The sequence below is a fragment of the Lissotriton vulgaris genome, chromosome 2_1 (genome assembly GCF_964263255.1).
Source record: "Lissotriton vulgaris chromosome 2_1, aLisVul1.2, whole genome shotgun sequence".
Lineage (NCBI taxonomy): Eukaryota > Metazoa > Chordata > Amphibia > Caudata > Salamandridae > Lissotriton > Lissotriton vulgaris.
Genome location: NC_141687.1, coordinates 112486950 through 112511330, shown reverse-complemented (window position 1 = coordinate 112511330; position 24381 = coordinate 112486950). Strand labels below are relative to the sequence as shown.

Sequence of the window (24381 nt, the reverse complement as noted above, 5' to 3'; positions counted from 1 at the left end):
TGATGTGGCCAGCCATCATAAGTTGGTCAGGGGCATCTGGTTCAGTGTAATTCCCAGATCATGTTGGTGACGCCACCCCATTAGATTTTCTCCCCTCCTAGATACATAAACTTTGCTGATAGTTTCACACCGCTTAAATGTTACAGGTTTAAATGTTACAGGCCTTGAACAATCTACTATCCCACTCGCAATGGCAAGTCAGTTTTATTCAGGTGAGCTATTTTTAGTGGTCAGTAGTCCATTCTGGACATAGAGATTGAGCTAGCAAAGAACAAGTGTTCTGTTTATTCTGAAAATGAATGAGCAATAAATACACATTTGAATCTTGTTTCGTTTGCTCTGCATTCAAACACCGAGGTCAAATGTTAGTTAATGTCATCTTACTAATTGCTGCTTGTTTAATTCTGGAGGTTGGCATTTAGTTTTCTGTCTCTGACTGCAAAGTTAGAGGAGTTTGTAAAGTGAACTATCTGATAATTGAGCAGGGGTACAAGGAGTCTGAAAAGAAAGGCGATAGAATGTCAGTTTTTTTTTCTCTTATTCAAAAAATTGAATACCTTTTTAATTAAACTGTACAGAAATTTCAAAAATTTCCCATGAGCTAAGAAAGCAAATTTTTTTTTGTAATTCAGAAGTGTGATGGAAACAAAGATGTAGCTATTGACATGAACCGAATCAAAACAAATCAGAACACTTTACTTGATAGTGTACAAGTGATAAATATTTGCTGAAGGTCATTTTCCACGCCTTATCCTTTGATTGCTTTATAGTTTTATCAGTAAACCTGCATGAGTGGGAAATTTTGTGCCATTTCATTTAATATGTGTTCTCTGCAAATGAGAGTGCATTACCACATCGCGCTTTAGTAATATATTTGTGATGGTGTGCCACCAGAATTCACCACTGGCTACTTACATCACCCTTGAATTTTGTTATTTGCAGAGACGCAATGCTGAACTACTGCTTTTGTTTGTTAAACACTTGATGTAGTTGTAAGTGGTTCCCCGTGAGCTCATATAACTGAGCTTTAAGTTCCATTCTCCCCAGAGATCCCTGTTGCTGTTTTTTTTACTGCATCTCGCCCACCTACTGCTCTGAACAGGTGGGCGAGTCAACAAATTAGCAGAGCGAGCTGAGCCAAGGGTCGATTCTGTTTCTGATTGCACGAGCCGAGCCCAAAAAATATTTGGCATTTAAATCATACGCCAAAGATCATATTGTAATATGATATAGTGTATTCAGAATTCAAAAAATTGTAATTCAATAACATATGGAAGTTTAACCTTATCACATCAGATTACATCACTGCATTGAGAATATTTGACAGTTTTTAAACATGAACTGAGAATCATTCCTTCCCCCACCCGATGGTAATGCTTTTAGTGAACGAAAAGGAAAGTCAGGGGTCATGTGTACCCCATATGTGGTCTAGACTTTTATTATACATGGAAGAATAGGCTATTAAATCAAACAAGAATTTCTTTTGTAGAGTAGACATGCTGCACTTGCATATTTGAAGGTGCTCTTATATTTCGTAATGGAGGAAAAGGAGGCTCGGTGAGTTTGTGGGCCAAAAGCAGTTAGGACAAGTACATTTTTTAGTTCAGTAGACCTGCAGGTCTGGGGTCTGGTCACATGTTTCTGAATGTGTTTGTGTTTTTTTTTTTTTTTAGGCCTGCACTATCCGCACGGGAACATATCCCATGAGATCAGCAGTGGTGACCATACTGACATTGCATAATGCCAGGAGATTCACCTTCAACCCCCACCTACGGATATTTCTTCCAGGCTTTAATACATGGTCCTGCCTTCAATGCCAGTACACTTTGTTTTCTTACTGTTGAAAATTTGTCCCCACCAAGCGCCACTAAATAAGAATCAAAAAGATTTTCCATAGCAAAAGTGGTTCTCCAGTGTCTTTGAAAAATGATGGAGGTTAAGACATGTTAACAGCACCTTAAGTTAACTCAATGAACTAAAATAACAGCTCTCTAAAATTCATAGGAATTCTCAAATGTATATGAAACCTGATGGGTCTGTGGTTTCCTTGTGCTAAAAAATTGCTATGTACAAGGTATTACGTGGTAAACTTCTAGAAATAAGTTTTTTACTGTTTGAAGTGATAGTTCAACCGCGCTCCGTGAAAATAGTCCTGAAGTTATTAGGGTGTAGCTCTGAGAAGAGTGTAATATTTCTATTACAATGCAGGAAAGTTTTTTTCATGTTAAGCAACTACTGTTTCTCATGCAGTAATGCACTAAAGATAGTCGCTATGTGACCCCACGCTACCTGCATACTTACCTCTATCCCAGCATTCCCTGCGCAATATTGTTGCTCATGGGAAGATGTCCAAGCGGACTTCACTGTTTCTCAGTGGTGGGAGAGTGTTCACAAGAAGTAACATGCACAGGTAGGTTTGTGCTATGCCAATAACAGTTGAATCATAAAAGATGAGGACTGAAGGTTAAACTACTTACATTAAAATAAAACCCATCACAAGAAAAATCTGTACAGTTTATTGCTCCTTATTCATTGTATCTGGGTGAGCCCTTGCTTTAAAAATACAATTTCCATCGAAATTGCAACTTCCTCTGTCGTGAGATCCTCAGGTGTGGTGGTGATAGAAAAACATGCCGCTTGCACAGTCGGCACTCGCCATTAACCTAGGTTCTGTGCACACCGCTTCTGTGAAGACGTGTTCTGGGGAGCTGTGACCCTGAAGTAATGTCTTCCGTTGGTCTTCTTGTAATTACCTTTTTGCCACTTGCATGCATGTTTGTGGTATGGTCTGTCTCTTCTGCTGAAATTGTTTTGGGGCAGGCCATACAATATTTCCATATCATCTGTTGGGTGAAGGTCTTCTGACAAAAATGTTCCATATCATCTGTTGGGTGAAGGTCTTCTGACAAAAATGTTCTATATCATCTGTCCCGTGAAGGTCTTCTGTGGTGCTCCCAGTTTTGTGTCTATAGAGGCAGTCCACAGGATTGGCAGCCCCATGCCTGTATTTAACCTTGAAGTTGTAGTATTGGAGCTGGAAGGCCGACTTCTTGATGCAGAGTTGATAGAATTGTAAAGTTCCCTTGGTTAATGCTATAGTGGGGCAAGCAGCTTGTGTTCGGTTATGACCATGAAGTTTCTTCTGAAGAGGTAGATGTAGAAGTGATTGTAGGTTCACTGGCTCGCCTGAGCCTTACGTACAATTGGTATGTCTTTTCTCTGTCCGTTTGTTCTCTGCTAACAAACTCAGTGGGATTGGAATGTTCTTGCTGGTGTTTCTGTAAGAGAACAGTTCCAAGCCCAACGGGGTTGGCATCTTCAACTTCTGTCTTCTCTGGATTCTAGATTAGAGCTTTATGGTGTTTGTCAGAATGGCCTCTGATATTTTTTAACACTCTTTCGTTTCTTGTCTGCCTCTCTTTGACGCTTTTCTCCTTTTATTTAGATGAGCAAACTCGAATCCGGTTTCAGCTGGAGCTGGAATTTGTTCAGTGTTTGGCGAACCCAAATTATCTTAACTGTAAGTATATGCACTTCAAACCCCAGTTAAACGTTCTTCACGTGTACGAACGGGATGCGTTTATTTTTGTTTAAACAGGGAGTGGACATAACATTGAGTAGCTAAATCATACCACGATGCGAATTTGACTTGTGTGCGAGTGTTGATTGCAACAAACTCTGTATACACTGCAGTCCAGTTTTTAGGATTAGAAAGTGTATATGAAAGTCACTTCAGTTCATTTTTTAGAGAGGTATGGTTTCAAGAGTAAGCTGCTTATATTAAAACTTGGAACAATTTGTTCTAATGGTACTTACCAAAATTGTGATTTTGGCCAAATTGCTTTATCTGTCAGTGACTCGACTTGTTTGTAATTTAAATATGAAAGCCCTGTGTATGGCTGTCCTGATTGCATTCTTTCCTCCCCATCACATCTTGTTTTCTCTAATCTGCAATATGAACTGGACCCTACAAATCATACTACGCCTGTACTCCAGCGCTTACTGCTATATCAGACAATTATAAGATTATAAAATACAGTTGTGCGCCTAAAAATCAGTTTTGACTCTGTTTTTTATTATTGCCAGTAAAATCCTGACCATGTGAAATTGTACTTGGAGACTGATTGAGCATTATTACTGGCCACTGATATCTATGAGTATTGCCATCCGTGAACGTTTTCAATCAAAAGATGGCGGGAGTGGGAGAGGGGTGGGTGGGACAGGTCTGGACACAGACTACAAATTTCATCACTATATTCCTTTATTTCCTGAAAAAGTCAACTTTGCTGCCGTTCCTTGTTTAAAGAAATTGAAAATCATATGAATCGCATGGGCTATTTTCCATATGGTCTCCCTTTGCCAGCATTATTCATCAGTACTTTTTGTGTAGCACCCTTTTAATTGACATTTTTACATTTTCTCTTCCTAGTTCTGGCCCAAAGAGGTTATTTCAAAGATAAGGCATTTGTTAATTATCTGAAATACCTGCTGTACTGGAAAGAGCCGGAATATGCCAAGTACCTCAAGTAAGTAATATTTAAATTGTTTCAAAGTAAGCAAGATACCTTTCTGGGATGGGCTTTATAATTAAATGCCTCGTGACCATGTCAGAGTCCAGATAGGCATGATAAAAAGTTCCAATTAAAGGAAAACTGAACTGTGTTGCAGCCCGGGCTGATGTAAATATCCGTGCAGCTTTTGTTGGAAGGATAGAAATGTGGTGTTGCAGGTAGTGAATTTGATATTGGGGATACTCACTAGCACGCTGTTCTCTATGGAAGTATGAACTCTTTGGTCTTGGTCATCTCAACTTTACTCCAAATGCCTGGTGAGATTTAAACAGAAAAATGATGAGTAGCAATCTGTCTTTGGTCCAGGATGCTTGTTGGAAACAAATGATGGGACAAGTGCTTCAGAGGACCCGCAACAGGCTGCGGTCTCTTGGGTGTGCATCTATCTGGATCACAAACAGAATTTCAACAACAGCTTGTTTGGGTATTATAGTCTAGATTGCCTGCTCCTGTGGAGGCGCAGGTAGAAGGCTACGACTTGGGGAAACCAAGGAACCACAGGCTGAGTCGTTTTTTAGGTCGAGGACTGCGTCGCACTGTGTAGCAGTGGACAGAACTCCCTCGACCCCTCACAGTCTGGCTTCCGAGCCAACCACAGCACCGAGACCGCCCTCATCGCCGCCACCGACGACATCCGAGCCCTGATGGACAACGGAGACACAGCAGCCCTCATCCTCCTAGACCTCTCCGCGGCATTCGACACTGTCTGCCACCGCACCCTAGTGCAGCGCCTCAGCAACGTCGGAATCCAGGAGAAGGCACTGGAATGGATCATCTCCTTCCTCGACGGAAGAACACAGAGAGTCCGCCTACCACCGTACAAAACAGAGGCCACCGAAGTCATCTGCGGCGTCCCTCAAGGATCCTCGCTGAGCCCCACCCTCTTCAACGTCTACACGAGCCCCCTCGCGGCCATCGCACGCCAACACAACCTCAACATAATCTCCTACGCCGACGACACCCAGCTGATCCTCTCCCTGACCAACGACCCCGCCGCCGCCAGAGCCAACCTTCACGAAGGAATGAAAGAGGTAGCCGAGTGGATGTCGACCAGCCACCTGAAGCTGAACTCGGACAAGACGGTAGTCCTCATCCTGGGCTCCTCGCCCTCCGCCTGGGACGACTCCTGGTGGCCCCCCGCCCTGGGCACCGCACCCAAACCAACGGACCACGCACGCAACCTGGGCTTCATCCTGGACTCCTCCCTCTCCATGACCAGACAAGTCAACGCCGTCTCCTCGTCATGCTTCAACATCCTACGCATGCTACGGAAGATCTTCTGGTGGATCCCCACCGAGACCAGGAAGACCGTCACCCAGGCCCTCGTCACCAGCCGACTGGACTACGGCAACGCCCTCTACGCCGGTACCACCGCCAAGCTCCAGAAGAGACTCCAGCGGATCCAGAACGCCTCAGCCAGACTCATCCTCGACATCCCACGAACCAGCCACATCTCCGGACATCTGAGAGACCTGCATTGGCTCCCCGTCAACAAAAGAATCACCTTCCGCCTCCTCACCCACGCACACAAAGCCCTACACGACCAAGGCCCGAGCTACCTCAACAACCAAATCAACTTCTACGCTCCCAAACGCCACCTCCGATCAGCCAACCACGCCCTCGCCGCCGTCCCCCGCATCCGAAGAGCGACAACAGGAGGAAGGTCCTTCTCCTACCTGGCCGCCAAGACCTGGAACTCCCTCCCGACCGACCTGCGCCTGACCCAAGACCACCTCTCCTTCAGGAAGAAGCTGAAGACCTGGCTGTTCGAGCAGTAACGGCACCCCCCAGCGCCTTGAGACCCTACGGGTAAGTAGTGCGCTCTATAAATGTCTTTGATTGATTGATAGGTTTAATGTTTCTTAGTAGGGGGCTTGAACCCGCCCCTCTTCTCCATTGGCTGTCTTCCTAAATGGAGGCCAGCCATTGGAGGAGAGGGGCATCACTCTGTTCAAGCCCCGTCTTTTCCAGATTCGGGGGCGTGTTTTTTCTCTTCTTTCTTGTTTTCGTTCTCTCCTCTTCCCATTGGCTGGAATTTTACCTTCCAGCCAATGGGAAGAGGAGAGAACAAAAACCACGCCCCCGAATCGGAAAAAGATTATGCTTTCTTCGAGGCATTTCTGCTTCGCCTCGGAGAAAGATGGTTGGTGTTGAGTGCTCACGCTGGTAATAAATTACGAGGTCCTGACTGAACAAAATATTGGAATTCTCCCTGTGGTGCTGCTGAGCGCGGTGCCTGCGCTGTACTGGGACCCGAATGGAAGCATAATGAAACACTGGCACCGTAAACCCCGCTGGAGGCACAAGGAGTCACACCATAAGAAACTCCCCCATGTTCACCGCCGCGGGCTGTGACTGGACGCCGGCGTGAGGGGCAGTAGCGTCATCCTGAGAGCCGCGACAAGAGGGATGTGAGTTCACTGCAGCAACTGCGTGTGTAATTTATTACGTTATTAAGTGCTGGTTTCTGAGGTAAGCTTGTTCACAGAGAAGCATAACAGGAGAAGAATGTGCAGGGCTGGGGCGTTAGTACAACAGGAACACAGTTGTTATCCTGCAAAGTATTTAATAATTAATTAGCAATGCATTTAATAAAGTTACAACGTTGTAAAATGTCGCTTGCTGAAAGTTGTTTTTTTTTGTGACTTTTATCCAGAATTTCCTCATTCTTCCTTGCGACCAACGCTTTTTTTTATTTCGCCTTTAATAGGGTGGAAACGATTTATGTGTCCCAACATGGCCGTTAGTTTAGTACCCAAGGCAGCGTGCTCCGTCTCTACAATTTGTATTCTGAAGCCGGAGTAATGGGGTGTCAATAAACTGACCCGGCTGCGCGAGCAAGAAAGATCCACCATTTCTGATCTAGTGTAAAATTGTAAATAAGCGTCTTAATCGAGATAAATAAATAATACCCTGTATAGGTACGTGCAAAGCTGACCGCAACGAAAGTGAAGTTGCCATGTGTAGCAAAAGGGGTGCTCCCCTTCTAAAACGAAACACTTGTGATGAAGGTACAGAGGACATACAAAACGTAAGTATGCTATTTACCTAAAGTGATGCAGTTAAATAGAAGTACGTTAAGCACTCTGTCCTATCCTGAAAATACATTATCTGTTCAAAACCAGTGAACTGAAATTGCCTTCCCTGAATTGTCTTTTAGGACATAACCGACGTTAGTTGAGCAAACATTTTATTGAATTGCTCATCAGCTTGTTTTCACCTTCTTAGGAAAATGTTTCATTATGCAATCTGTGACTCTGTTCCCTGCTTGTCATCCCGGATTTTCTGTGCCTCTGTTCCCCCGGTTTTCTGTGCCTCTGTTCCTTGCTTGTCACCCCGATTTTCTCTGCCTCTGTTTCCTGCTTGTCATCCCGGTGTGCGTGGCTCTGTCTGTGTGTGTTCGTGGCTCTGTCTGTGTGTGTGCGTGGCTCTGTCTGTGTGTGTGCGTGGCTCTGTCTGTGTGTGTGCGTGGCTCTGTCTGTGTGTGTGCGTGGCTCTGTCTGTGTGTGTGCGTGGCTCTGTCTGTGTGTGTGCGTGGCTCTGTCTGTGTGTGTGCGTGGCTCTGTCTGTGTGCGTGGCTCTGTGTGTTGCTCTGTGTGTGTGTGCGTGGCTCTCTGTCTGTGTGTGTGCGTGGCTCTCTGTCTGTGTGTGTGCGTGGCTCTCTGCCTGTGTGTGTGCGTGGCTCTCTGCCTGTGTGTGTGCGTGGCTCTCTGCCTGTGTGTGTGCGTGGCTCTCTGCCTGTGTGTGTGCGTGGCTCTGCCTGTGTGTGTGCGTGGCTCTGCCTATGTGTGTTCGTGGCTCTGTGTGTGTGTGTGTGCGCGTGGCTGTGTCTGTCTGTGTGTGTGTGTGTGTGTGTGTGTGTGTGGCTTTGTGTCCGCGAATACTCTCTACTACTCTCTAATGCTCACCTATTATTATTATTATTATAATTATTATTGTTGGGACATTTGTTGAGCGCTGCGATTACGCACACCGGCGTGTCCACGCGCTGAAAAGTGGGAATAGGCAGATGACAGGGAACACAAAAACTACGCGGGCCATTATTTACTGTAAAGATACGTTTTTAGTTTTGCCCGGAATCTAGCCTCATCTGGTTCCAAACGCAGGTCCGTTGGCAGTTTGTTCCAGTTGGTTGCCGCCAAGTAACTGAAAGACCTGCCTCCCATGCGGGCCTTCTTAATTCTTGGAGTCCTCAGTAGGCCACCCCCTGTTGATCTAAGCGCCCGTGTTGGTATGTACGCTTTGATCAAATTCGTCAGAGGGGCGGGTGCCCTGCCATTCAAAATGCGATGACAGGTGCAGAGGGCTTTATACTCCACTCTTCTCCTCACCGGGAGCCAGTGTAGCTGCTGGAGGGCCGCCTTAGAAGGCGCCCTTTTAGGCAGTCTGAGAATCAGACGCGCTGCCGCATTCTGCAGCACTTGCAGCCGGGCCATGCTTTTTTCTGGAGCCCCCAGGTACAGCAGGTTCCCATAGTCCGCCCTAGCTGTCACCAGGGCATGAACCAGGGTTTGACGTGCTTCAAGCGGGAGTAAGTCCAGGACCTTTCTCAGCTTCTTCAGAATCCCGAAGCAGGCTCCCACCATTGCCATTGTAAATAACCATACCATTTATTTAAGTTAAAAAAAAATGAAAACAATTCATGAGCAATGCCAATAGCTCTACCTTTAATATTGCTGAGACCATTGTTTTTTGGTTTTTTTTTTATCATCATCTCCCCTATAAGCATATAGCAGAGTGTTACAGCCGTTGTCTCTGGGCTCCCTCCGGACAACTGCAATTGCTTAGGTCTCCCGACCAACTCCTTTCATTGGAGCTAAGGTGTAATTATAGGACCGGGTGCCTGTGTTGTTAATTACCTAAGCAGCCTTAGATCTTGGCCCATGTTAATGAGGGGTTGCCAAAGATTAGTCAGAGTGCTGCTGGGACCAGCAAGGTGGAGGCGGGCCATGGCCAGTGCTGATTTGAGCCATTCTGCCGTTCTTGGCGGGCTTGGTTCTTTCCACTTTGCACAGATTTCTCTACATGCCAACAAAATAAGACCTAGTAATAGTACTTTCTCCCCTGCTGCCAGGTCCTTTGTTGAAATGCCGTCGTCGGTGAAAAAGACCAAAGATCCATTTACCACTATATTCAAATCGAAAATCTGGCAAAGAAAATTCCCAATCACTTTCCAAAACAAGTCCAGTGCGGGACACTCATAAAAAACATGGATGTCGTCTGCCTGTCGTGACATCTATGGCACTTGGGGCAAATTTCGCGATTTTTGCTGGAGTATAATATATTCTATTGGTGACAAAGAAGTGGTTCTTCTTTAAGCTGGCTGATTTTGTGAATTTATAAAGAAGTTTTATAGAAGGTTCCAAGAGGTCCCCTATTGTAGACTCAAATGGAGATTGATTCCATGCAGAGGCCTGTGTTGGAATATTCTGGTCATCTGCCTCTACCAGTTTTCTATACCAAATTGAAACTTCTTTCTTCAATGGTTGTGGTGATAAAAAAAAAGCTCTGTCCCAGTCACCCCTTATCCCCCCGCACTCTGCCTCAAACCGAGATTTTAATTGCAAAAACTTTAACTTGGATATAGGGGCTATCCTAGCTCTTAATGCCTCCCAAGGATGTATAGCATTCGTATCCCCCAGATCTGACCAAATAGAGACTCCTGCTCTCCTAATAGGTACTGCCAACCCATCTTTACGACAGAGAGGGGTCCCCGGGGAATCCCAGACATGAGCATGATCTGAATAGTAACTTAGCCCGCACCTGTTCCTTACTTTAAGCCAGATTTCAAATGCATTTCTTAGGACCTTCAAGTGTACTTAAAAAAAAAATTTCAATGACCCAAATTTATAGAGAAACCCTTCTGTACAATCGCCCCCCTCATTCTTAACCAGCTCTCCAAGCAGTGCTCCCCACGCTGAGCCTGCCGTTTTGCCAGAAGCATCCGAATAGATTTAAATTGGAATGCTACCAAATACCAGCTGATGTCAGGAAGAGCTAGCCCGCCCTTGACCAGCCACCACCTTAGTTTCTTCCATAACAGTCTCACTTCTTTGTCTCCCCATACAAAACTCCTGATCTTACTCTGTATTTTCTTAATACCTTGCAGGGGGAATGCCAGAGGGACGACATTAAAAATATAGGTCAGTTTGGGCAGAATAGTCATCTTGACCAAGTTTACCTTGCCGGATATGGTTAGGGGGAGATTCTTCCATCTTGCGAACAGACTGTCTAACTCCTTAGTAACTTTCCCCAGGTTTAAAGGGGCAATCTTGTCCAATTCTCTGACTATAGTGATGCCTAGATATTTAAATTCTGTACGTAAAGGAAAACTGAACCGTGTTGCAGCCCGGGCTGATGTAAATATCAGTGCAGCTTTTGTTAGAAGGATAGAAATGTTGTGTTGCAGGTAGTAAATTTGATGTTGGGGATACTCCCTAGCACGCTGTGCTCTATGGAAGTATGAACTCTTTGGTCTTGGTCATCTCAACTTTACTCTACCAAGTGCCTGGTGAGATTTAAATGAGACAAGTGCTTCAGAGGACCCGCAACAGGCTCTTGGGTGTGCATCTATCTGGATCACAAACAGAATTTCAACAACAGCTTGTTTGGGTATTATAGTCTAGATGGCCTGCTCCTGTGGAGGCGCAGGTAGAAGGCTACGACTTGGGGAAACCAAGCAACCACAGGCTGAGTCGGCTTGGGGTTCAGGGGTAACGAGTACTAATATGGTATGGCCTTAGCTAGCTTGCGGTTTATTTGGGGGGTGTGAGACTCTCAGTATGTTTGCTACACATTTGGGCAGCTAAGCACGGTCTCCCTGCTTAATTAGTGTTCTAGAACCTGGATTTGACTGAAAATGGAGAACCCTGCTGGAATGGTGTAAAAACGAAGATTAATCGAGGGTCGTTTTGTTTCTCCTTTTACACATATGAGGTTTCCAACAGGAGCTCTTGTATTTCCTTGAGCACGTTCTATTAGGCACACTGAATGTTTTTATTCTTACACTGCCACCTATCATTTTTGCTGAATATTTGGTTTCACCTCAGCCTAGCAGGTGCCGCAATCCTCTGATTTGGGACGCTCTGCAAAACTGGATTTCTCTCACATTATCTACTAGGCTCGTTATCTCTCATATGTAAGCCGGAGCTTAGCAATAGGTTTTCTTCAATGCCGCACAAAGCCATCATTTGTTTACGGATTGGGACGCTGTATTCTATATCCTTGGTATTGATCATTAGAAGTGACTTTTTGACTCCTTTTTTGAGGATGTGCCACTTTCGTCTAGGTATTTTTAGGTTTTGCCTGGCGATACGCTGCGCAGCAGCATTCGCGCAGGCGAAAACTTTTGTTTACCAGTATGGGGCTTTGTCCCGCCTCTCTGTTCCATTGGCTAGCTCCATAAATGGAGGCTAGCCATTGGAACAGAGATATGTCCGTCATTGTCTGAGGCGATTCGTGGGCGTTCCGTAGAATTTTTCTCTTTTTGGCCACGTCATGCGGCGGTGGGCGGGTTTTTTTTTTTTCTTCGGCATCCTACGTCACACCAGCCGGACGGCTCTCCCTGTGAGGACCAGACCCGACCCGCTCCCTACTCCGAGCCGACTCCCGGAGGTAAGTTTTTTAATTTTCCTACACGTTACGTACCGGCCCCACTTGTAAATGCTTGTTTAATGATACTTGTGCAACGTTCACACCCCTTTTGGGAATACTGCCACTGTCTAAAGATAGCGCCACTTTAAAGTGACTGCCCCTCACACACACCGTCATCTGTGAAAGACATCAAACAATCACAGACACATATATCGGGCCATCTGCAGCGCCCGCGTCCTCGGAAAGCAGCTCCTGTGTGGCATCCGTGAACTTCCTGGTTTTTTGCTCGCACTGCAGCAGCTTTCCGAAGCTGCCTTCACTCGCTGCTAGTTGGTCCAAACAGTTGGCAGACGTGGCTTTTGTCATAATATTTGCACAAGTTCCTCAGAAGCATGTTTGCGCCTCTGTCGCTGCCGTAGCCGATTACCCTGATTCAGGCGAGCTGTTAACTGAAGCTGGGAGCTCTCTCCACGGATAAATGTGTATAACATGTGACTCGACTCGACTCTCCTAAACTGTAGCGCCGCGCAGCGTCACTCGCCACAGTGCGCAGGCAAGAAGTGCACCCTGGTGCTGAATGTGTCTGAAGGCTGCAAAATGTTGCAGTAGCTTGACGATGAACAGAAAAAAAAACAGCTATCGTCCTTAGTACACGTGAAGGCTCACGACTCCGCTTTAAAGCCAGAGTAGGAGCACTGTTAGTGATATAATCACCCATTGTGCTATGAGAACATGACCCAAATCACGCGCTCACGCGCCCTAAGTTCTTTTCCACACTTTTTTCTATTTTTATAGAAGCGGGCTTCTCCCACCTAAGCAGAATATGCCTCCGCACCCTCCCCCCCTGGCAATTAGCATGTTAATTCATTTCACCAAATTGCCTTTAGACTGCTATTAGGTGTGGGCTGGTTGCCATGTTTCTTCTGTAATCCCTCACTCTTATGCATTCCTGATACATCAAACACACAGCCCTGAATGACATTTAAACAACTGTCTGGCTTCCCTCTCTTTGTGCTGATAGTTAAAACAAAGCCGCCGTCTGTCCTCTCGATGGGATTGATAGCAGCACGCAGCTCTAACAGCGTGCAAGCGTATTCTCTTGTATGTAGCGCTGACTTACAAAAAGGATTCAGAAAAGCGGGTGGTGATGAACAGAGTGTCTGAATTAAGCAGACCACTCTTACCCAGTCCAAAGATCAGGGCTTGATCCATCACCGTTTTTTAGCTCACTGCACCATCCCAGCTCAGAACTTGGCTATATGCAAATTAGTCTGACCCTGGCCCAGTGCATCATGGGAACAGGGCAGACCAAACTACCAAGCCAATTCCTATACTGGGAAGGAAACAAGCTACCGGGGACCGGTTTCTGGCATTTCAGCCTTCTTCGGCCCGGCTTGCTTGAATCCTGATGGTGCAATGAGCTAGGGACTCACATCTGAGTATACCCTTCCACGCTTATGGTGGACAAAAATGATTCAGAAAAGGGGGTGGTGATGAACAGAGTGTCTGAATTAAGCAGACCACTCTTACCCAGTCCAAAGATAAGGGCTTGATCCATCACCATTTTTTAGCTCACTGCACCATCAGGATTCAAGCAAGCCGGGCCGAAGAAGGCTGAAATGCCAGAAACCGGTCCCCGGTAGCTTGTCTCCTTTCTGGTGAAGAATTGGCTTGGTAGTTTAGTCTGCCCTGTTCCCATGATGCACTGGGCCAGGGACAGACTGATTTGCATATAGCCAGGTTCTGAGCTGGGATGGTGCAGTGAGATAAATAAAGGTGATGGATCAAGCCCTGATCTTTGGACTGGGTAAGAGTGGTCTGCTTAATTCAGACACTCTGTTCATCACCACCCCCTTTTCTGAAACGTTTTTGGCCACTATAGGTGTGGCAGGGTATACTCAGACATGAGTCCCTTTCTCACTGCACCATCAGGATTCAAGCAAGCCGGGCCGAAGAAGGCTGAAATGCCAGAAACCGGTCCCCGGTAGCTTGTCTCCTTTCTGGTGAAGAATTGGCTTGGTAGTTTAGTCTGCCCTGTTCCCATGATGCACTGGGCCAGGGACAGACTGATTTGCATATAGCCAGGTTCTGAGCTGGGATGGTGCAGTGAGATAAATAACGGTGATGGATCAAGCCCTGATCTTTGGACTGGGTAAGAGTGGTCTGCTTAATTCAGACACTCTGTTCATCACCACCCCCTTTTCTGAATCGACTTACAAAAAGGACAACACAAATGCAGAGAACTACACCATTTTGCCCAAAAACACGCACGCTGAACATCAGCCTATTTTGCCTCGACATCTCAAGCAAAAAGCCTGTGCCCATTAAATGAATACACGGTTGAGACAAGATATTTTAAACGGGTTTGTAGCAGTGTAGTTTAGTTTGCCCTTGATTTAACACATTAACTATTGCCAGACACTTATGGCCCTGCTCGTGAGGCTGAATAAGCGTGTGTTGATGGCCACGGAAGACTGATGCATCAGCGTTTCAGGGGGCAGAGGGGCCATTGTTTGGTACTTCGGTAAGGGACGACGGTGGCAGCATCTCCCGACCCCGCTTGGCGCCTACCTCATTGTTGAAGCGGTAACGCTGCTGCAGAGTGACTGACATTGAATGAATAACTGAACTGTCACTGTGTTTACCCCGCACTCGCCGTTTTTAAAATTGATTGTCGAATTTTAAATACCCTGCACCTACCCGGATAGAATGTTTTAAAATTGATCTGAGCATTTTTAAACATACGTTGTGCAACTTACTGAGGTACCAGCGCCTAACAGGGCTTAGAGAGGCTCAGAAGGTATCAGAAGGTATCCTTGGCGGTCTCGCTACCGCGTCTTGCTCATTATTCAAGTCTGCCCGCCCCGGTCCGACTCGGGAACGTATACCGTTGAGCGGAGGGCGGGGCAGACAAGAGCAAGACACGCCCAGGGAGACGAGCGGTTAGCGCTCCAGCTCTCCACTTGACAGGGCTATATAGGCAACGAGGAGGCAGTGTAATCTTGCGGTAAGGGACGACGGTGGCAGCATCTCCCGACCCCGCTTGGCGCCTACCTCATTGTTGAAGCGGTAACGCTGCTGCAGAGTGACTGACATTGAATGAATAACTGAACTGTCACTGTGTTTACCCCGCACTCGCCGTTTTTTAAATTGATTGTCGAATTTTAAATACCCTGCACCTACCCGGATAGAATGTTTTAAAATTGATCTGAGAATTTTTAAACATACGTTGTGTAACTTACTGAGGTACCAGCGCCTAACAGGGCTTAGAGGGGCTCAGAAGGTATCAGAAGGTATCCTGGGCGGTCCCGCTACCGCGTCTTGATCATTATTCAAGTCTGCCCGACCCGGTCCGACTCGGTAACCTATACCGTTGAGCGGAGGGCGGGGCAGACAAGAGCAAGACACGCCCAGGGAGGCGAGCGGGTAGCGCTCCAGCTCTCCACTTGACAGGGCTATATAGCCCTCGTCGGCCCTAGCGCGAAGCGGTAGCGCGCAGTGGGGGCGCCGTAGCCAGCGCCGAAGACCAGCCAAAGACCTGCCCGTCTGCGCCCGTCCGCGACAGGACGTGGCCAGGAGCCGGAAGCTATGGCGATATTACCGGTCCCTCGACTAACGTACACATCACAGGTACTACTGAATATCTTGTACCATTCATCAAGGGAGTGCCCTAATAGGGTGGAGGACAGTACAGAGGGTCCATTTACCTGTCGGTATTGCAAAACTCAATTTGAAGCTCTCACGGGTCCGAGACACATCTCCAAACTTTGTCCTTAAAACTGCCCACCTGGAAAAAGTACTCTACCTTATGATTCTACCGTTACTACGAATAAGACCACTATTAAAAACCTCCTTAACAATAAAAACCTGCTTTGTAACATTAGGTCACTGTCCAAACACGCCGTCGAAGTATGGGATCTGATCTCTAGTGAGGAACCGGACCTATGCTTCTTAAAGGAACCCGGCTTAAACCCCACCTAATTCCCGCCATAACATTGGGAATTCCAACAGGCTACAAGAATGCTAGGGTGGATCGCCCCATGAAAATCGGAGGTGGGATAGCGATAGTACATAAGCAGGAAATCAATGTTAAAATACTGGATGAGATGTGCACCCCTGAACTAGAACTTATGATTTTTAATCTTCAATTTTCAACTAAAACAAGCAGAAAGGGAGCGTTAATATACCGCCCCCCTGGTCCATGCTCCAACATATCTGTAGAACTGGTGGAAGCATTGGCACCTCATATATATGAAAACTCAGATTTTCTCCTACTAGGTGATTTTAACATCCACAGTGAGCTAGAAAATAGCTCCGAGACGAAGACTTTTATCGCAGACCTTAACTCACTGGGATTAAGGCAGGTCAATAACGAGCCCACCCACAAGGCAGGACACACGTTAGACCTAATTTTTACGAATTCCTTACAAATTAAATGTTCCCTCCCCCTACCAAGTAGAATGGACAGACCATTATGTTTTAGAATTTTTGACCCCCCCTCCTACTTTACATGACCAGAAACACCCCGTCCTACCCAGTAAAAGAAGACCCTGGCACAGATTAACCCAAGAAAATTTTCATAAAATATTTGTAACGCCCAAAACTATTGGGAGCGAGAATATTGATAAGGCCCTATATGAATATGAAGAGACGCTACCTAAAACCATAGATGGGATCATTCCGTTAAAAACTTTCAAACCCAAACCCGCACCCAAACAGGAGATTTGGTTTTCGGAAAACCTAAGACTATTTAAACAAGCCACACGAAAATTAGAAAAGAAATGGAGGGCTTCACGCCTAGATAGCGACAAACAATTATACAAAAAATCTCTGAGAGCATACCATAAAGACATTCACTTAGCACGGAAAAACCACATAGCTTCACAGCTATTGGCGGCCGGCAACAACTCCAAGACACTATATCAGATTCTACTGACTTTCACTAAGCCTATAGCCTGTGAAAGTCCAGAAGTGGCCTCACAGCAATTATGTGACGATATCTCCCACTTCTTTACTCAAAAAATCGACCCCATTTACGATAAAATCCTACACTCTAATTCTACCTGTAAAAATGACAACGACTCTACCCTAAACTTTGATATACCACTTCTTCTTGAGAACTCCTTCTCTGCATTTTCCCCTATTCAGATTGAGGAAATATTGGCACTCACGTCCCAAATAAAGAGTGATTGCCCCACGGATATTATCCCCGCACGTGTTATGCCCACTCTAGCTATGGATCTGGGACCCACCATCCAGAGACTAATAAACCTCTCGCTAATCACCGGGCAAGTACAACGTGGATGGAAAAAGGCACTGGTTAAACCGCTTAGGAAAAATACCACTATCCCCTGGAACGAGCTTAGTAATCTCAGACCGATATCTTTACTCCCCTTCCTGGGTGTTGGACCTCTCACAATCCGGCTTTAGGCCCAAACATAGTACGGAGACCGCCCTAATGTCAGTCGCAGACGATCTGCATATGTACCAGGATAGGGGCTTCTCCGTTATCCTGGTACTACTAGATCTGTCTGCGGCGTTTGGCACTGTATCACTCTCTATCCTCATGGCCAGGCTACATAACATCGGCCTGAAACACGAGGCCCTTGCATGGTTGAGAAGCTTTCTAACCAATCGGACCCAGCAAGTAACCATGGGTAGTTTTCGGTCAGAGGAGGTTGAAATCTCCAAGGGGTTGCCACAGGGCTCATGTTTGAGCCCAACTCTTTTCAACATATATGTGGCACCCCTGGCTAACATCTTGAGAGCATATGGATTCGTTCCAATATCCTATGCGGATGATACTCAACTCCTCTTTCCTTTTAAGACCTTTACTCCCGAGGTTAGGAACTCCTTCTCCCTGGGCATGAAAGCAGTGGCATACTGGATGTCCTCCAACTATTTGCAATGCAATGTTGGAAAGACGGAAGTCCTGTTGTTTGGTGAGGTAAAACGACTTTGGACTCCGGACTGGTGGCCACAAGATCTTGGCCCAGTACCGGAGCCTAAACTAACTTTCAAGAATCTGGGGGTCCGATTAGACCAAGACTTACCCTCAAACAACATGCCAACCAGGTGGTGGGATCCTGCTTCCATATAATCGGCATGCTGCGTAAAATCTTCCCCCTCCTACCAGATGCCAGCAGGAGGATGCTGGTACAAGCTTTAGTCATGAGTCGTCTAGACAACTGTAACGGCTTGCTGCTATCTGCCAACGAGGGAGTCATGACAAGACTGCAGGTGGTCCAGAATATGGCTGCCCACCTGGTCTTGAATGTTCCTCCCCGTACACCTTCAAAGCCCTTACTGACAAAACTCCACTGGCTATCGGTCAGACAGAGGGCCAAATTCAAGGTATGCTGTACCATACATAAAAATCTCAACGGAATGGGACCTGCATATTTGTCAACTAAATGTATCCCCTATAAACCCTCCTGGTCACTTAGGTCGAGCGCACAAGGCCTTCTATATGTACCTAGAGCTAAGAAGGCCAGACAGGGTAGCAAAGCCCTCTCAATAGCAGGTCCGTCCCTCTGGAACAGTCTTCCTAACACTCTTAGGCTATGTACAGATCACCTCCCTTTCAGGAAAATGTTGAAAACATTCTTGTTCAGTTATTAGACAGTCAGCGTTCCCCTGAATTCAATATGGCAGAAGTCAAAGGCGCGGAGATACTCCTTCGGGAGTCGAAGCCAGCGCGATACAAGCCTGTAAATAAATAAATAAAAATTCCTGCCCCAGGGCTTGGGGCTGGTCAGGCTTCCTGCCCCAGGGTAGGAGGCTGCATCCGTGGATTGTCTCTGTCGCAGACCCTCCCACCCCGTGACGCAGGAGCTAATGTGATGTCTGCAGAACAGCACGAGCCATGAATTCCAACCACTTATATAGTACAGCCAACAGCGCATTCATTCACTATCCAGGGGTAGGCGTGGTTAGGTTACATAGAGTGGCTCAGAGGCTTAGCCAGTGTGTAATGGGCCCTCTGTTGAATACAGCAATAATAAGGGATCAGTGGGCCTCTCAGCCCTCTGGGCCCCGGTGCCACTGCACCTGCCGCACCAATGGAAGCTACACCACTGGGCTCGCTCCTTTCATGTCTTTACTTTTTAGCTAAATGGCAATAGATGTCCAGCGCGGAAAGGGTAGAAGGCTATGCCCGGTAGTCACATGTGCATAGCGCCAAACCGCCGTAGGAATGGAAGCTTATTGCATTATGTAGCTGGTCGCCTTCCGGACCATGCGCACCTGTGAAGCTGCCAATCGAATTGGTTTGAACACTTAGTATGTTTTGGAAAATTGTATTAAGTGCATATGTCAAAATAACAGGGAAGACAGACATTTTGTTTGGCTTTACTTTGTAAATCTTTGTTAATTTGCTTTCGGTATGCTCCTCGCCTGCATGCTCCCTGCTTCCAGTTACTGTTGTCTGGCAGGACCTCCTAGCGCCAGTCCTGTGTTGGGCCGAGTCATGGCGCTTTGCCTCAGCGAAGGATCCTCCTGTGTAAATGTTTGACCTTCCACTGAAGGATGCGTGCCAGGCCTTGCTAGGGTTCTGAGCTAGAACCGTTCTAGGTCTTGCTTTGACTGTTCCACCGATCTCAGAGTCTCTGGGGTCGCAGGATTGGGGTGTTCTGGTGTGTGAATGGGTCGTGTGTATGGGGGGGCGCAAAGATGCCAGCGGGCCAATCATGTACGACACCTTCAGGAGTGCTTAAATTCTTGTATTAGCGGAAGAAACTACAACTCCCAGAATGCAGTTTGAGTTCAGTGAAAGGAAGCACTTCCTGACGGTGTCACGCCAAATGTTGGCATTTGGAAGGCGTGTATGTGAACTTCGCATGCTCAAGTGTCCAGTTCTCTTTAATGCATTTCACATTATTTTCTAGAATTAATGTTGGGGGGGATGAGGAGGCGCGGTTCTCCTATGTCCTTCTGCTCAGTATATGTAATTCTGAACATTCCTGACTAGTGTATTTTAACTTAAACTGTGGTATGTAAGTATCTGTAAGCGAGCAGATGAGCAGACAGAGCAATGTGTGTGTGATTTCGAAGCACGCGTGCAGCAGTCAGGGGTACATAATGCTAAGTGGAGATTTGTGGTCCAAAAGTTCCATTAGAGCTGCAGATGGCCCGAGATTCTTCTTTCCAGATGTGCCTCGCACTTGAGGATCAGGCGGAGGCGCTGACGTCGAGGGATTAATGCTGGATATTGTTGCCAGGCTCCTCCGGCTCCTAATCTCAGGCCACGGGTCCCGGCAGGAGTCATTACAGTAAGGGATGTTTATTGCCGTTTTTAATTTGTGAAAAGTGTGAGATTGACTCTCTTTTGGATAACAGTCAAATTCCAGCACAACGAAAACATCTAACAAAGGGAGTCTGCTGGGCTGTATTTTTATGTCCTGTCCGGTACAATAGGTCTCACATTTGCGAGAGATTAAGCTATTGGCAATGTAAATGACAATGCCATTTATTTATCTGTTTTTAAAACCAACACATAAATAAAATTTTTGTCATTTACAATGCCAATAGCTCTAACTTTTCCAAAGGCGAAACCGTTGCATTGTAAATGCTTGTTTTGTTTGTTTGCAAAGTAAGACGTTATGGTAACTAATATAGTTATTGAGAATAATAATCTTTTTTAAGTAATCTCATTTTAAAAGTGAAGCTGTTTTGAATTTCCCTCTAATGAATAGTTTTCCTAAGTTTACATGCATCCTAATGCCCCTTTCTCCATGAGCTGTTAATCCAGTACAAACTGTGGCCCTTTTATTATGCGTTGACCCCGTTTGGGCCTTCCCTTTTTCTCTACCAAAGATGGTGGAAATGTGAACACGAATACGCAGACTGCAGCCACTGTTAAATAATGCGGACAACTCTATTAATCCAACTGTCTTTAAGGGTGTGACTTGTGCAGCAGTGTGCGTTTTTTTTTTAAATTACACATACTGTCGAGAGTACTGTAAGGGCTGCCCCACCTCCAAACATTCCAGAATCCCTTCTTACACCACGTGGCAACATAGTACCTTTACCACTGTGCCCTTCTGGAGAATGTCTGTAGATACCTCAAGGTACACCTTTGAAACACTGCTGCCACTTTTTAAAATTCACAACGATGTTTTATGTTCTTCTTTCAAGGTACCCTCAGTGTTTGCACATGCTGGAACTCCTTCAGTACGAACACTTCCGGAAAGAGCTTGTCAATGCCCAGTGCGCCAAATTCATTGACGAGCAGCAGATCCTTCACTGGCAACATTACTCCCGGAAGAGAATGCGCCTGCAGCAGGCCCTGGCAGAACAGCAGCAGCAGCAGAATAACACTTCTAGCAAATGAGTGCTGAGCTGCCCAAAGTGCCTCAGTTAAATCATGTTGGACGTGGGAGTGAATGAAACTGACGCTGACCTTTGAAGCAAATAGATCATTCGATTATGCATGATGAGATTGAGAAGACAAATGTCTTGTTGCATATTGAGTTGAAGAACTTATGTTAATAATGTGATGTACATTGTATATACAGAGAATGTCCTAAAAGGCGGGAAAGTAGCCGCTTTTTGTACAAACATAATACAATTCTTTGCTTATCAGTGTCTGTCCTTCCAATTTCTCTTGGGATGCTGCTGTGAACAGGGATAACAGTCAGACCCACATGAATTTGGGGAGTGGAACGGAGGGTCAGTGCTCCGGTGTTATGCGCTAGATGTCTTTTAGTTTTACTTCCCTCCCTAAAGCTACCCATCACGGTGCTGCATTGATAATATTTCTAATGCCATTCACCGAGTATACAATGCAGACCATAAAATGGATTCCTTCTGCATGTAATAGACTTTATTAAAATGTATGTTGGTATTTTTATGGCCCTTTCACTAGTATGTGTGGTCTAGTAGTACTTTCTATAGTCTAGGAGTAACTTTCCAGCAGTTCAGCGGTTTCCATTGCACATCGGATTCTGATTTGGCTATTGATGACATGCCACGGATATTGCTTTGATGCATCTCTCTGTTTTGTGTTTGTTTTATTCAGGAGGCGTAGGTCTATCAATGTGTAATTTTATTTTTAGGACAAGCTTACCAAACAGCACAATATATTTGGTTGAGAGAGACATTTTGTAGGCATTAGAAATTACAGGAGCTTAGACCGCGTCCATTGGTTGGCTTCATTGTCACTCATTTGCTTACTTTTTATTGGATGGCTGTCCTTGTCCATCTTGCATTTGTCCCTCCCCGAGAGCACATCCTCTTGATTCACTGACTTGTGTACTTCCACTGCTCACTTATAGGGAACTACTGTTTTCTTTTTGGTCAAGCACTCCAACAGCGTGCACGTGTTTTCTGTCTCTCTCCCTTTTGTGTATCTTCTCACCCCTACAATCCCCTAAAATTCCCATACCTGTGCTGTGTGGAAATTGTATATGTATGTGCTCTCTCTATCATTGCTGCTCGCTCCCTCTTCAGTATACTTCTTCCTGCATCTGACTGACGCCTCTGCTACTGTCTTCCTTGACTGCTCTCCCATTCGCTGCCTTTTTTCTGTGTGCCCCCGCATGTTTCCCACTCCCTGATGCTTACCCCTATATGCTCCCTCCACCCGCTCCCCCACCTCCTTTGCTCCTAGTTTAAATATATTCTTACATATATATTTATTATGAGGGCCAGGCAGCAAATTGCTGCCAGCCGTCTGCAAAAAAGCATCTTTGCTTTTTATAATTTCTTATTTTATTGACTGATCTAAGTAGCACCTGCATCAATCTGTAGGTGTGTGCATGTGTAATGGCACTTGCACACCTACAGAATGATGTGGCTCCCTACAAAGACCATGTTATCACAACTTTTTTTTGCCCATACTGAACCGTACCAGCTAAAAGCATTATTTTCTTTTACTGATGCACTTCAGCATCACCAAAAGGCATTTGCGAAACCAGTAGGTACCAAAGGTGAGACCTATTGGCTACACCACTGCTAGTATAAGTTGGTGCATCTGTCCCTTATCAGGCGGAGGGAGGTTGTCTGTGTATGCTGTTCATGAGTGTTTTACATAGGCATTTGTTAGATTTGTGTATGGTGTCCAACGGGATATGTTCAATGTGATTATGATATTTGTTTGTACAATGGTCTTTCTAATGTACTCTTTGTGTTGAGCTTTCCTGGTGACAGCCACCATTGCTAGACACTAATTAATACCAGACAACATGGCACATCTAGTCTGGGCTGAGTGTTTGTTAGGAGCTTTGTCTAACGTGTTTTGTTTGATGTTTGTGTGCGTAGGAGTTGAACTGATTGCTAGAACAGTGTTTCACAGATTGTAGGTTGCAACTGGACTTTTGGTGGGTTGCGAAAGACCAAGCAATAAATAAAGATGTCATTAAATTCTGTATTTATCTTGTCATATTTCCTGAGCTTCAAAGACCGAGGTAAAATGTCAGGCTCTATCTTCTGACAAATTACTGCTTTTTTATGTAAAATGGGGGTTGGTGTTTACAAAGGCCTCTCACTTTGCAGTCAGAGAAAGAAAAGTAAAGTGAATTATGTGACAATGTTTCTAGGGTAGAGGGAGTGTGAAAGGAAAGGCTATAGTATGTCAGTCAGTCAGTCAACAATCTTTATTCGGTTTCTTTAAAAAACCCATAAAAGAACAGGAATAAAATACAGATAAAAACATCCACGTTAAAATGCAAGTTAAAACTGCTCTGTGGCTGCCTGAAAAACATTAACTTCACATCCTGTAATTGAAGACATGTTCATTCATATCGTATGGACATGCCCCCAACTAATGGCATACTGGAATGAGGTAGCTGTCTCACTATCTGAGGCCACAGACACAACAATTACGGCACAGGTTCCTCGCTTCACGTTAGGCATAATGAAGCGCAATCAGGCTGCAAAAACATCAACAAATTTCTAGACCTAGCACTCGGCCTTGCCAAACGTAGGCTGGCTAGGTCATGGAAGTCGGCACTGGTGCCTGAACACTTGCCTGGCTCTCCGACTTTCGGAGGGCGCTAGTGGCAGAGCACGAGCTGACCCAAGACATTATTGCAAACTTACCCACAGTCATTGATCCTCTAGATTGGCACCAATACTTAACTTTCATAGAGTCAAAACAGAATACCACACCCTCCGATTCAAGGCACAATCAGGACTGACCCGTCCCAGAGCGATAGAGGTCCCATCACCATAGCATCACCTCTTATGCTGGTGCTGGCCCAACCCTACCCTCACGTCC

At 45.7% G+C, this 24381-nt stretch overlaps 1 protein-coding gene across 1 annotated transcript in view; it reads left to right on the top strand.

Moving 5' to 3' along the window:
• The window catches only part of MED31 (mediator complex subunit 31), a 45069-nt gene extending 21539 nt beyond the window's left edge, over positions 1–23530 (top strand). Inside the window, exons 2-4 of the mRNA XM_086954542.1 lie at positions 3446–3520; positions 4430–4526; positions 21300–23530. Of these exons, the coding sequence (XP_086810668.1) occupies positions 3446–3520; positions 4430–4526; positions 21300–21495 (368 nt within the window). The 3' untranslated portion in view covers positions 21496–23530. The remainder of the gene's footprint in view (positions 1–3445; positions 3521–4429; positions 4527–21299) is intronic.
• Positions 23531–24381: the final 851 nt, after the last annotated feature.